This window comes from Cupressus sempervirens, chromosome 9 (genome assembly GCF_028749045.1).
Source record: "Cupressus sempervirens isolate cs-2001-9-10 chromosome 9, ASM2874904v1, whole genome shotgun sequence".
Classification (NCBI taxonomy): domain Eukaryota; kingdom Viridiplantae; phylum Streptophyta; class Pinopsida; order Cupressales; family Cupressaceae; genus Cupressus; species Cupressus sempervirens.
This window is the reverse complement of record NC_143126.1, coordinates 784,757,438-784,771,525: the sequence shown is the minus strand read 5'-3', so window position 1 is coordinate 784,771,525 and position 14,088 is coordinate 784,757,438. Positions and strand designations below refer to the sequence as shown.

At 35.1% G+C, this 14,088-nt stretch overlaps 1 protein-coding gene across 3 annotated transcripts in view; it reads right to left on the bottom strand.

Annotated features, from left to right (window-relative positions):
* The window catches only part of LOC149541067 (Leucine-rich repeat (LRR) family protein), a 243,758-nt gene that overhangs the window by 119,667 nt on the left and 110,003 nt on the right, over positions 1 to 14,088 (bottom strand). For all 3 annotated transcript variants that reach the window (XM_089802058.1, XM_089802059.1, XM_089802060.1), the window contains exons 6-10: positions 10,384 to 10,458; positions 10,083 to 10,152; positions 9,856 to 9,933; positions 9,640 to 9,700; positions 9,182 to 9,260 (exon numbers count right to left, since the gene is read on the bottom strand). In XM_089802058.1, coding sequence (XP_089658184.1) covers positions 9,182 to 9,260; positions 9,640 to 9,700; positions 9,856 to 9,933; positions 10,083 to 10,152; positions 10,384 to 10,458 — 363 coding nt within the window. The remainder of the gene's footprint in view (positions 1 to 9,181; positions 9,261 to 9,639; positions 9,701 to 9,855; positions 9,934 to 10,082; positions 10,153 to 10,383; positions 10,459 to 14,088) is intronic.

Genomic DNA, 14,088 nt, shown 5'->3' with positions numbered 1-14,088 from the left:
TCTTCGGCACTCCGCTTTCCATCGGCAATCTTCTGAAATCTCCATCTGCGTTCGGCTTACTATGCCAGAATTAAATTCTCTTGCATAGTACGGATTCCATCTTTTCCCTTGACCTTATTCTAATCCTTGTTAAGCTAATTTGGCATTACTCTTCATTCCTCCCACCTTCCAGATTCATAAGGCAACGGCGCCAAATGTTTACCGTACTGGTAAAGAAATCAACACATACAGACAATGGAACAGAAATAGCAGAATTATATTCACATATGCCAAACATACATTATGCTTCATAATATCCGTGATAGTAGATGATAGAAGATAGATCATTTACAATGATCCCAGACGGGATATAAATACTATCCGCCGAACCTTCCTGGAGGAGTCCGTCGGCCACAAACATTATGTCCGCTACAAACTATTTACCCGTCGGCTACAAAATACAAAACACCGACGACAATCATTCCATCGGCTACAGAAACACCACCGGGACCATCCAGTCGGCTGACAGTGATTTGCACTAAAAGTCACACATGAATGCATCTTCTCCTCATGTAGTAGCATCTCAAGGGTGCGTTTTGGCTTTTGAGTGCATGTAAATGCTTCTAGAGTCCATGTTTTTCATCTTCCACGCCAAAAACATTTCATGCAAATGCATTTCTAGGGCATGATTTGCACCAAAACCACCAATACATGCAAATCCATTAAAAATGTTCGCATGTAAATGACTTTGGCAACCACGTTTTCCATCTTGAAGAAAAAATGCCCCATGTTATTGGGCCTTCTAAGTCCAATTTACATTAAAAACGTTTGAAAGAAAAATGTTGCAATAACATCTTACTCATTCATGCATATGCGTTTGCCCTTGGAGACCACGATTTACATTAAAACTTTAAATTTTTTAAAGGTTCTTTGTTGTTGCATGCATTTCCACTTGGAGAGCCCAATTTTAGAAAAGACTTGTTCATCCAAACTTTTCTTTCCTCCATTTTTGGCTCATTGATCTCCAAATAAGTGTAAGTATTCAACTTTGTTTGCATTTCTTCATTGTTTTGGTAATGCATTGCATTATTTCGCTCATTTTTTTCCATTTGTTCAAATGTAAACCTAGTTTTCTGCATTTAGTTTTTAAATCAGTTTGAAATCTTCATGTTATTGCAAATGCACAAGTCTTTGAACTCCAAAAATGAAATTGCGTGTAAAAAAAGGTTTTGAAGTTTGTCAAGTTTGAGTTGAACGCAAGAGGTAAGTTGTTTTATTTTTAGTTTTTCTTTCTTGTTTCTTGCTTGCTTTTTATTTATTTTTAAAGAAAAGTTGAAGATTTACACCCAAGCATGCAAGTGCATTTCCATGTTTCCACCTCCCATACTTAATCCATTTTCCAAACTGATTCATTTTCTGCCTTCCCATAAATGTAATCACACTCTCCGAACCCAATCACATGTTTTACATCATGTAAAATGAGGAGTTTTACCACATGTCATGACATCTATAGAACCCAATTCGAGTTAAAAATCACATTTTAAAGCACCTAAAATGCTTCCAACTCGTATTATTAACCTTTCCCACCAAAAGCCTTATTTTTGCCCACATGTATTCCATCATCCTAAGCCCAATTTTTGGCCATTTTTGCCCAAAATACACATTTTTCCATTCATTCCCAACCTTTAAAACTATTCAATAAGTATCTAATTCATGATTCGAACACCCATCTCTCATGGGTCCTCATAGTAACTCAAATCCTAGAGTTTTCAAGGATCTCATCTAATTGGACAATATTTTCATCTTCATCTTGCGATGCACTCTCCAAGTTATGTCGAAATTTCCTCAAAGAAAAGAGATATCACGTCAAGAACACGTGATTAGAATCCAAGGAAGTAACTATTCATTTGGTCTCCTAAAACCTCCGTTCGTGGGGGATTGCACTGAAGCACTTTGATATGTTAAAAAAAAGAGAGAGAGAAGAATCATTTCAAGATGTTAATGGGAAAGTTTTTATAAGTTTCCATCTAGATATCGTTGAGAGGGTTTTTCAAAGTGTTCGACACTCCAAAATGTACAAATCTAACAAAGAATAATTGACAACAATGGAATGAGGAAAAGCTTGATTACATCAAGCCTTCAAATAATAAATGGCAATTTATCAAAGAGAGTATTGTAGCGTGGAATTCAAGGACTTCCAATCCGGAGATCATCCACATGTTAGCATCAATGCTGATGACACTACATTGGGGGAGTATCCTAAGCATTGGAGAGCATTGACATGTTGCACTCATGGTTGTGTTTGTCATTAATGTCAATATAGCGTTAAGTCTGTGAAGACTGACAGAGTAGCAAACGGAGATCTTAATGGTACGGACAATGGTTTGATTGTCTGGTGATGCGCAGTTATGGACATGTTCTACACTAAGACCTGATAACATGGTTAAGTGCCCAGAGTCTAAGTCGAAGACATACGAAAGTTATGATTGATTTACAAAGAGCAGTATGGAAACAAAGTATTGGGAAATCAATTCCTGATGTTTGTTCGCTATCTTACATTTGAGATGTAATGAAGAGATGTGCAATCAGCAGGTGACAAAGGATAGCCTTTTGATAACGCCAACAAGTGTGCAAGCCCTAGTATCGCAGGTGTAATATAGATTGCGAGTCGATAGTACTATTGTAATTGTGAATTAATTAATTATCTTATTATAATTAATTGGTAAAGCCTCAAGGCCGACTCAAGGAATTATTATGAAGATGTGGTATAAAGGAAATGTGTTTTCCTTGTTTGTAGTGTGTGTAATGCAAATGTGATCAAAGGAGTGCAAAAAGGACCAGAGTAATTGAGGAATGCGTGTAAGCGATCCAAGGGATTATTGGATGCAAGTTTTGTGATCTAGTTACAAGATCTAAAGGAGCAGAAGTCTGGTTTACAGGACAGAGGAAGAGGAAGTACATTTCACATCTATTATTTTGCAAGGAATAGTACAGAGATCATTTGGACAGTGGGTTCATTGGTCTTGCCTTGAAGTTGTTTGGGCCATGGGTTCAACTGTCTTCCACAACTCCTAACAGAGTTGGCAAAACTCCTAACAGCGTTGGAATCTCCTAATAGGGATTCAAAATCTCCTAACAAGGACCCATATGTACTCAATGTATTCATAGACTCCTAATAGGGTCCATCCTCTAACAAGGAATATTTATATTAGAACATCATCTTGTGGGTACCATCCCCACCAAGGTTTTCCCTCTAATCAAGGGTTTCCCTAGTTAACATATCTGGTGTTATTGTCTATGAGTATCTTATTGTGGTTTCTAATTATATTGCTCATATGGTTAAGTTTCTTTAAGATTGATAAATGTAATAATAGTTGGATAACTAATTCACCACCACCCCCCCTCTTATTGGTGGACTATATATTCTAACAATTGGTATCAGAGCAGCAGGTCCTTCAAAGTAAAGCTTAACAACTTTGGGAGATCCATAGCGAATCTTTTCAGAAAAGATAGTCCTAGATTTGATGGGGCCATAGCGGAAATTGTTGCAAGAATTCGATCTCATAGTGCAACCAAGGAAGAAGATGAGGTAGTATGGAAGATCTTGACCAATTTGACGCAACCATTCAAACAAATAGCTCAAATGATTCAGCTATTGATACCCTGCACTAAGGATTTTACCAAGGAGACATTGCTTGGAAGATTAGAATCTGCTGAAGTAGATCTGAGACAATCTAGAGATCTAGCAAGAGTTGAAACAACTTTTAGTGCCCTTAACATTCGACCTAATCTGACAAGGAGTGCAAGTACACATGAAGATTTTGGTGGTAGCAGCACATCTGATGAAGACAAGAAGATTAAGGAAGGTATAGCCCTTCTTGTGAGAAGAGAAAAAGATGGTAAGAAAATCTTTAAATGTTGGAATTGTGATGAATTTGATCATTATGCATCTAAATGTCCTAAAAGAGAGAAAAAGTATAAGGGAAAGTTCAGACCTAGGAAACCTAGAAAATGTTTGTATTCAAATGAAGATGATGAATCTGATGAGAAAGGTCAAACTAAAAGTGATGAAGAATTGGGATTTGTGGCTATCAAGGAAGATGATCTTGATAGAGAAATTAGAGAAGAAAGAGTTCTAGTTTCCCAAGTTGAAAAGAAATCTGATTGGATAATTGATAGTGGATGTTCGCATCACATGACTGGTGATATGAATAAGTTTGTTAAGTTCAGGAATCATGATGGAGGTATTGTTAGAGTTGGTAACAATGCAACCTGTCATATAACAGGAATTGGATCTATTACTCTTGATGGTAAAACTAACAATGATGATGTTAATTTTAGTGATGGATTGAAGCATAATTTGTTGAGTGTTGGACACTTGGTGGACAAGGGATATCTGTTGCAATTCACTGAAAAAACTTGCATTATCAAAGACAAAGATGGTAAGTTGATTGGAACAGGCACAAGATCCAAAGGTAACATATTTCAATTGAATCCTACTAAAATGACATGTTTCGTAACTAAAGTGGATAACACTCGGTTGTGGCATAGAAGATTTTGTTACATAAATTTTGATAATATTGTGAAAGTTAGCAGTACATTTGTAGTGAGAGAATTGCCTAAGATAACAAAGCCTACTAATGTTGTTTCCAAAGAATGTATTTTGGCTAAGCAAAAGAAAGTATCATTTCCTAGCAAGAAGTTCTCTACCACAAAGAAGTTGGAGATCATTCACACAAATTTGAGTGGTCCCTTAAGAACAAGAGCATTTTATGATGAAAGGTGTCTTACGATTTTTGTTGATGATTTCATTAGAATGATGTGGGTAGCATTTTTTAAAGAGAAATCTGAAGCTTTTGAGAAGTTTAAGAGATTTAAGAATAGAATTGAGAATGAATCTAATGAAGCTTTTGAGAAGTTTAAGATATTTAATCTAGTGTTAAGATAAATTGTTTGAGATCTAATAGAGGAGGAGACTTCACCTCTAAAGAGTTTAACATGTTTTGTGAATAGAATGGAATCAAAAGACAACTATCCTCACCTAAAACACCTAAGTCGAATGGGATTGTTGAAAGAAGAAATAAATCAATAGCAGGAGCAATGTTGTTTGAGAATGATGTTTCTAATACATTTTGGAGAGAAGCAGTCAATACGGCAGTATATACTCTAAACAGAGTACAGATCAGAAAAGGTATGAACAAGATACCTTATGAACTATGGTTTATTCACTCACCATCAGTTAAGTATTTCAAAATATTTGGAAGCAAATGTTACATTAAGAGAGATAATAAAATTGGTAAGTTTGATCCAAGAAGTGATGAAGGTATGTTTCTTGGCTATTCATTAAAAAGCAAGGCATACAAATGTTTTAATTATAGAACCAAGACAATAGTTCAATGCGCAACTGTAAGGATTCGTGAAAAGTTTGGAACTAAGGAAAAGATTGTAGATTACAATTTTGATGAAAAAGAAGAAAATTCTAGAATTGTTGATAAGAATGTTGAGATATTTTTTGAGACTAACAATGATTTGCAGAATGATGTTGAGATGGCAACTCCTATCTCTATTGGGAACATGACAAAGAATCAACCTCTTAAGGAGATTATTGGGAGCAAAAACAAAGGTGTGATGACAAGAAACAGAATTAATGAGGAATTATACCTGATTTCTAAAATGGAACCCAAGAGTGTTGATGAAGCATGTAAAGATTATCATTAGATTCAAGCAATGAAGGAAGAATTAGATCAGATTATGAAGAATGAGATATGGGAATTAGTTCCTAGAATTAAGGACAAGAATGTTATTGGAACTAAATGAGTATTCAGAAACAAGATGAATGCGCAAGGAGAAGTTGTGAGGAACAAAGCCAAACTTGTATGCAAAAGGTATTTACAACAAGAAAGAATAGACTATGAGGAGACATATGCTCTAATAGCACGAATGGAAGCAATGAGAATGTTCTTAGCATATGCAGTTAACAAGAAGTTCAAAGTATATCAAATGGATGTTAAATCAGCATTCCTGAATGGAGAACTTGAAGAAGAGGTATATATTGAGCAGCCTGAAGGATTCCCTCTGACAAAAGAAAATGATATGGTATGCAAACTAAAGAAAGCTCTATATGTTCTGAAGCAAGAACTTAGAACCTAATATGCAGGGTTGGATAAGCATTTGGCAAAACTTGGATTTGCTATAGGTATAGCAAACAGTAATTTGTATTTGAAAGAGATTGAGAATGGTTTGTTGATAATAGTAATATTTGATGATGACATCATATTTGGAGGTAATGATGAAGTAAGTGATAAGCTTGCTGAAGAGATGAAGAATGAATTTGAAATGAGCATGATAGAAGAAATGAAGTTTTTCCTAGGATTGCAAATTGTACAAAACACTGATAGTATTTTCATTTCACAAGCTAAGTACCTAAAAGACTTGTTGAAAAGGTCTGGATTGGAGAGTTGTAAACTTGTTGGTAAACCTACAGTAACTGGTCACAAGTTATCTAGCAAGGATGAGACACCTACAATAGAGTAGAAGAAGTAGAGATCCATGATTGAAGGTTTGCAATATCTAACTCACACCAGACCAGATATAGCAAATGCAATTGGGATTGTAGCAAGATTTCAAGTTGATCCTAAGGAGTATCATTATGCAACAGTAAAGAGGATATTCAAATATCTAAAATGAACATTAGACTATGGGATATGGTATGACAGATCAAGTGATTTCACTCTATGTGCATATACTCATGCGGATTAGGCAGGAAGTATGGATGATAGAAAGAGCACCAATGGTGGAGCATTCTTTCTTGAAGGAAGATTGGTTTCTTTGCTAAGCAAGAAGCAAGATTGTATTTCTTAGAGTACAACTGAGGTAGAGTATGTTGCAACAGCAAATAATTGTAATCAAGTTACGTGGATGAAGCAGATGTTGAAAGATATCAAGATTGAATTCAAAGAACCTATTATCATATACTGTGATAACACAAGTACAGTGAGTATGTCTAAGAATCTAGTATTGCATTCTAAGACTAAGCATATATCTATTAAGTATCATGTGTTGAGAGAGAAAGTAGCGAAAAAGGAGATCAGATTGGAGTATGTAAGTACTAAAAATCAAATTGAGAATATCTTTATGAAGCCTTTGCCTAAAGACACATTTGAGTACCTGAGAGGTATGCTTAGGGTTATGCCCCTGCCTACTTTTGAGTAGATGATCAGTCCAATGGTACAGAGTACTATTGTTAGACTAGATTAAATGTTGATGCTTCCTGTATAGGGGAGTATCTATGATGAGCTAAGTCATTGAGGCCTCTTGGTATTCCATCTTGAACAGCGTATTTGGACACTCGAGCTAGTTGAAAAGTTGAAGCAGTATTCTAACAATTGGTATATAAGTATATTGTGAGGCCTTTGATATTGATGTCAATGGGGGAGAATATGCATGAAAAACATCTCCTAAGCAATGGAAGAGAAGAACTTAAATGGGGCAGTTTTGAAAAGATTCATGTAAGGAAGCAAGTATATCTCTAGGAGATATGCACCTGATGTATTGTGAGTTGTTTAGTGTGAACAATTGTTGCCGATCCTAAAGAAGAAGAAGATAAACAAAGCAGTGTTCCAGAAGATTCAGATTTGATTGATAAAGAGGATCTGAAAAGATGCAATAGGAATAATACATAGATCATTTGGATAGTGGGTTCATTGGTCTTGCCTTGAAGTTGTTTGGGCAGTGGATCCACCTGTCTTCCACAACTCCTAACAAGGTTGGCAAAACTTGTAACAAGGTTGGCAAAACTTGTAACAAGGTTGGAATCTCCTAACAAGGATTCAAAGTCTCCTAACAAGGACTCATATGTACTAAATGTATTCGTAGACTCCTAACAGGGTCCATCCTCTAACAAGGAATATTTATATTAGTACATCATCTTGTGGGTACCATCCCCACCAGGGATTTCCCTCTAATCAAAGGTTTCCCTAGTTAACATATATGGTGTTATTGTGTATGAGTATCTTGATGTGGTTTCTGATTATATTGCTCATATGGTTAAGTTTGTTTCAAGTTGATAAATGTGGTAATAGTTAGATAATGATTCACCCCCCACACCCCCCCCCACCCCGTCTTAGTTATATTGGTGTGGACTATATATTCTAACACGTTCCCATCATCAAGTACAAGGGCTTTGCTAATAATCTACAAGATTAGTTCAATAGTTTCGACTTTTACTTCAAGAGCATTTTCAATTTTGTAGTTGCAGAAGATGAATTGCATGTAATTCGATTGCATGTCCTCATGATATGTAATCCAATAATTCTTCTGACCTAGTTTAACTAGGTCAAGGTCATTGAGTTTCTTCCACTCTTTTTCCTTCTTTTCTCACTCCTTTTTCCTATATAAAGGATTACCCCTCTCATTCTAAATATCATCTTTTGTTGAATGCAAGAAAGCTCTAAGAAACTCACGCAAGCATAACTTTGATTGTGCAATACCAATTTGGGAGAAAAGTGAATAAAAGAAGCAATTGGATTCGAAGTTTTCACTGCAATTTGTGCCTATTATCTTTGATTGAAGGTATTATTGTGTGTTTAACAAGTGACGCAAAGCATCAAAGTTCCTACCAATAGTGTGATGCATTTAGATCTTCAAAAATGTAAGGACTTTGTGATTTGAGAAGGAAGCAATTAGATTACAGCCCTATAGAGGGGGCTTCTTAGAAAAATGTTATTTAAAAATGGCGTACATGCACTATTGTTGAAATTATTTAACCGTCTTAAATATATTTTGTTGAGTTTATGTCTTGAATAATATGTGTGAGTTGGATTGTAATAAAAATCCGTACTTAAAACCATCTTTAAACCAACTTATTGTTGCAATAAGTAATATATCAATACTAGCATCATTAATTTGAAATCTTTTTACCAATTAAAAAATTAAAAAAATTAAATGTGAAAAATATGCAAGACCGGTTAGTGTAAAATTGACAATATCTATATTTTATAATATGTATAATGTCTGAAAATTATGCTAGAAGGCCTTGAGAGAAAATGTTCAGATACAACTATGTTTTCATCTGTATGAGAAGAAATTCTTTCCAAAATCAAAGACAGCCTAAAAGAAACATGGAAGCTCCCCCTCTAAAGATTAATTTCCAAACATTTTCAAATATAACTTTACAGTAAGTGGGAAACAAATCTGTTAATACCTGGTTAGAATGAAGGTCTAATGTGCCCAGTGATGCAAGAGCTCCAAACTCCACAGGAATTGTGGATAAAAGATTATTTCTATTAAAAAAAGTTACAGAAAAATAAAATGAAACAATTAGTTAAAGTTGTGAAAAAATAAATAATATTGTCAATAATTTGCAAGATCAAAATTAGCATTACAAAACTTCATATCCGTATTTTCTACACTTTCATGCATAAACAAAATACTAATCTTAACAAATATGAGATAATAATGATTAGACAAAATGCCACATACATATACAGATGACTCTCTCTCTCTCTCTCTCTCTCTCTCTCTCTCTCTCATGTGTTTGTGTGTGCGCTCCTATGGTAAACATATGCACAAGATGACTAGTGTGTATATATTTTTTGACATATATGCATCTTTGTATATCTATGAGTTTACTAACTAGATGTGCATAAAAACCAAACTAACCCTAGATAAAGTTCTGCCAGTGAAGAGCATCCAGCAAATGCTGATGGGATCGATGAAATCCCTGCAACATTTTACCCAAAATATTAGCTATGAAAGCCACTTCCAAGAATAATTACCAACTAACAAGCATCCAAATATTCTGACAGGTTCAATATTAAGAAAGCTAGTTTGCTGCAAATTAAGTGAATGTGGATAACAATTACAACATTTACTTACGATTCTGATGAAGATCAAGACGGATGAGTCGTGAAAGTTTTCCAATGGATTCAGATACCTCACTGAGATTGTTGTTAGCTATACAAAGTAAATAAATAATATATAGTAAATAGAAATGTAGCAACATGTACTTGACTCACAGAAACAATAATGTTCTTTAATTATATTTTAGTAAAAGTTTACATCTAGAATTATCATTGCAAATAAGATAAGTCACTGACAAGTACCAGCATTTATCTCTTTAAGTATAGTCCATGAGCACAACAAATGGTCAGGCAATACTGTGATCTTGTTACCCTGAGCAATGCAAAAAAAAAAATTGTTAATTTCATCTATGACAAAGTGACCCTCCCAAGAACAAGAGTGATGGAGAACAGCTACTATAGATTTTAACGGCATAAGAGAAACTACACCATAAAATATCATACCTCCCGTCAATTGTCAAATGATTATTCCAAGCACGTAAAGATGAGAAGAGCTTTAATTGATTTCAAACATAAGAAAGAGTAACCCACAGAAATAACATACCTGCAGATCCAAATTCACCAATTTTGAACAATGTACCAGCTCCCTTGGCAAAGCTGTTAGATGATTGTTTGATGCCTGCATGGAAAAAATTATGATAGCAACATTTCAACATCTCAAGCAACAACTCCCTGCTCAAAAGTGAAACTGTTTATGTATGAGCAGGAAACAAGTGCCTGTTGGAAGAGAAAAGAAAACCCTTACTTTAAGAATTATAAAGTGGCAATTCCACACTAAAGTCAGAATAATTGTAAGCATACTCCATATTTTATAATCCAGAAGTATTGATTGTTTTCGTGATTGTCTATGGCTTGATATGTGGTACAAACATCATCCAGAAGTTCAAGATAGCTTTTAATTTTTCATTTGTTTTCCTCAAAGCTGAGGGAGTCAAGCTCTAACAATTACCAATTCTGTTGAAAGAGCTAAGGCTGATTGTAGTATGTAATGTCCCCTTCTCACCATCACTCAAATTCAATGGAGTTCAGCCTCTAATCAGACCCTCGTAGGCCAAGGTGTTGAGGAGAGGGTCGCATGGGCAGTTCTCATTGTTGTCACAGTCTTCCTGCAGCCACAAACTTCTGGCAGCTACATATTTTCTGCAGCCACAGACTTCCTGTAGCCTATGATATTTGCACTTTATATTAATTAGATTTTTTAATATTATTTTAAACTGCAATTAACTATTATTGTAAGAAAGCGTGAATCTTCCAGAGAGTGAAATTAAATATTATTTTTATTTCTTCAAAAAGGAGGCCGACCTCTTAGAGGAAAAGAATAAACATGGAGGAAAGCCTCATTGTTGGATATGGAATATGTTACCATCTACTCTGCCTGATAACTTGTGGAGCCAAGAGTTTCTGCAATTTACTACATTGGTCATTGGGAATGAAAACTCCCATTGATTTCTCTGATACCGATTCGTGGCCCTAGTGCCTAGCTTCCGCATCCGATACGAATGGATGTGGGAATGTGAGGCCTCGCCCCAACCCATCCTAGCACTGATGATACATTGTTATTTTGATACTCATGCTTTGTTATGTCAGAACATTATTGGATACACTGAACATTTTTATGCTATTTTACGATGTATGATGCTTTACTTCAGTTACTTGATTTTGTCATTTAATGCTTATAAATATGTATAATGATGAAGAAAACGTATGCAACACTAACACTTTGGTTATGCAAGTCGAAGGGTTAGAAATATGAGTAGAATTAGATAAACAACTATTTATTAAGAGATGGATGCTTTAATTTATATAATTCCTCTAATATGTAATTCACATTATGCATGTGGTTTTTGGACTTACTGATGTGTGCAATGAGTGTGCAGGAAAATTAGCCGAGACAACTCAATGGAAAAACAGAGCTAAATTTCTTGTTAATTTTGTGCTAACCTTGTATTGTAATTCTTTAAAGGTTGTAATTTGATCTTACTACTCCCCTAACTTTTATTTGTTCCTAATAAGTATTTCAAGGCTTAGAAACATTAAATTTAAGTACCCCTATGGGTAAGGGTATGGGTGGGGGTACTTTCCAACCCTTTAGCCTCCTAGGTTGACTCTTAGGGTCACTCAAAAACCCTATTTTAGGTTGACTTCGAAAATGGGTTGTTCTTTACTTGGGTTAGTGAAACCAAACCTCCATCTTGAGTTACTTGAAGCCTAGTGGAGTTAAGGACCATACTTAGAGGCATTTTGGGAGTAGTTTTGGTTTTTGTCACCCAATCCTCTAGTTTTGGAGGAAGTCTTGAAGATTGAAGGAAGAAAGGGAAGCTCTTCTCAAACCACCATTGCCATAACTCTTCTATGAAGGTAGGAGTTCTTCACTCCTTGAATGGTGCTTTATGTGTGTTCTTGTTTGAATCTTGCTTGAATCATGTTGGAGACATTGAGTAGTTATGCATTTCTTGCTTGTGTGTTGGGGGTGGATTTGGGAGGGATTTTATCTTGTTTTCTTTTGATGTTATTCATATGCCTTCTTGATGTTTTGATTGTTTTTGAGAGATTTTCATGCGGATGTTTTTGGCAACACTCACCCTTGGATAGGGAAGAAGTGGTCATGCTTGGGGAAAGGGCCTTAGTTGGACCTCAATAGTATAGAGTATCCTCTCATGGTGAGAAGAGGGAGAAAGGGTAGGGTGTATGGGCCCCTACTTGTCATCCCATACCTTGTTGTTATTGAAAATTCTTGAATGTGGAAAAGAATGAAAATCCTTGTGGATATAGCCTCGAAAGGGCCTTGTGAAAGAATGGAAGTTCTTGAAGTTTTAGCCCCGAAAGGGCTATGTGATGGTATGGTGATTGACTTCTCCTATTGAGAAAATCCACCTTTCCCCTATATTGGTTCATTGCTGGACCTATTGTGCAACCGGGTGGGAATGCATGTTTAATTTGCTTATCTCCTTGTGTTGTTTAACTCCATGTTGGTTCTTGTCTCTTTCATGTTTTCCCTTGATGCAATGAAGACATTTGATAAAAGTTCTCTTGTGAAAGCATTGAAGAAAACTCAATGAATTGTAATATTATGTAAGTTGTAATTGAATTTGATGTAGTGGCAAAGACATTGGGTTTTCTTGCTGGTTCTTTCCCAATGGAGCCTTGAACCAGGATGAATAATAGAGGAAAGAAAAGATTATGAAATTCTCCTTGCAATGCTCTCATGTGATTTCAATGTGGCACATGTTGTGAGTAAATAGATTGATAGATAATGTCACTAAATTATAAATCTCCAAGTTTCCAATTATGTTATTAAAATGCAAATTGATATGTTGAAGTTTCAAATATATGGTTAAGTATTTAGATGAATTAGAAATTCTACTTTGCAATCACAAAGTTAACACCTTCATTGCTAAGTTTCATTTTGAATATAATCAACTGAACTAGAGATCATGTATTCCTTGAATTCAGAAAGAAATGAAGATTCACCTTGTGGTATAATGAACAAATAAATCATAAATTATAAGATGTAAGACACAAATATAACCCTATACATAACCTTGGAGCATGATACTTGTTAAAGAAATCCATGTTGTCATTAGATTAGAATGCACTATTGAGAGAAAGATAAATATATATCAAGGAAAAAAAAAAATTTATGTCATCACTTAGTCAATTTGACTCACAATTAAAAATGTGCATCTCCAGATCAAATGAACCCTCTCTGGAAAATGTATGGGAAAGTTTTTATTTTCCACCCCCTTGTCACAGAGAATATTCTCTTGGATACTCCTTATTAATTTTTTTATTTTTTTTTCAAATGCAATAACTTAAATTTCAAACCTTAAATAGATTAGATATGACATATATCCTACCTCAACTATAAAACTTTAGTAATAACTACCCTCAAGATATCCTATCTCATTACTCTACTCTCCTCTCTCTCATAACTACATCTTCCTAGGCGTCAGTTTGTATTGATTGGGAGTTCGAGTGTGAGTTAAACAAAAAAAGGGGCAAGCAATATAAAAACAATTAATAAATCCTAGGGTGAATATTTTATGTCACCACCCTTATCTCATGTCTCTACAATATTGAATTAAGAGACTCTTGGGTTATTCTTAAACTTCCAATCCTTATTCATAACAAACGTACCACTCATATCATTCTTGGGCTGCGTGTGTAGGGGATGATGAAGGCTTGGTCGAAAATTGTTTAAACTATCTAAACTTTACCCACCAACCCACAAGCAACTTGTTCCATCCCC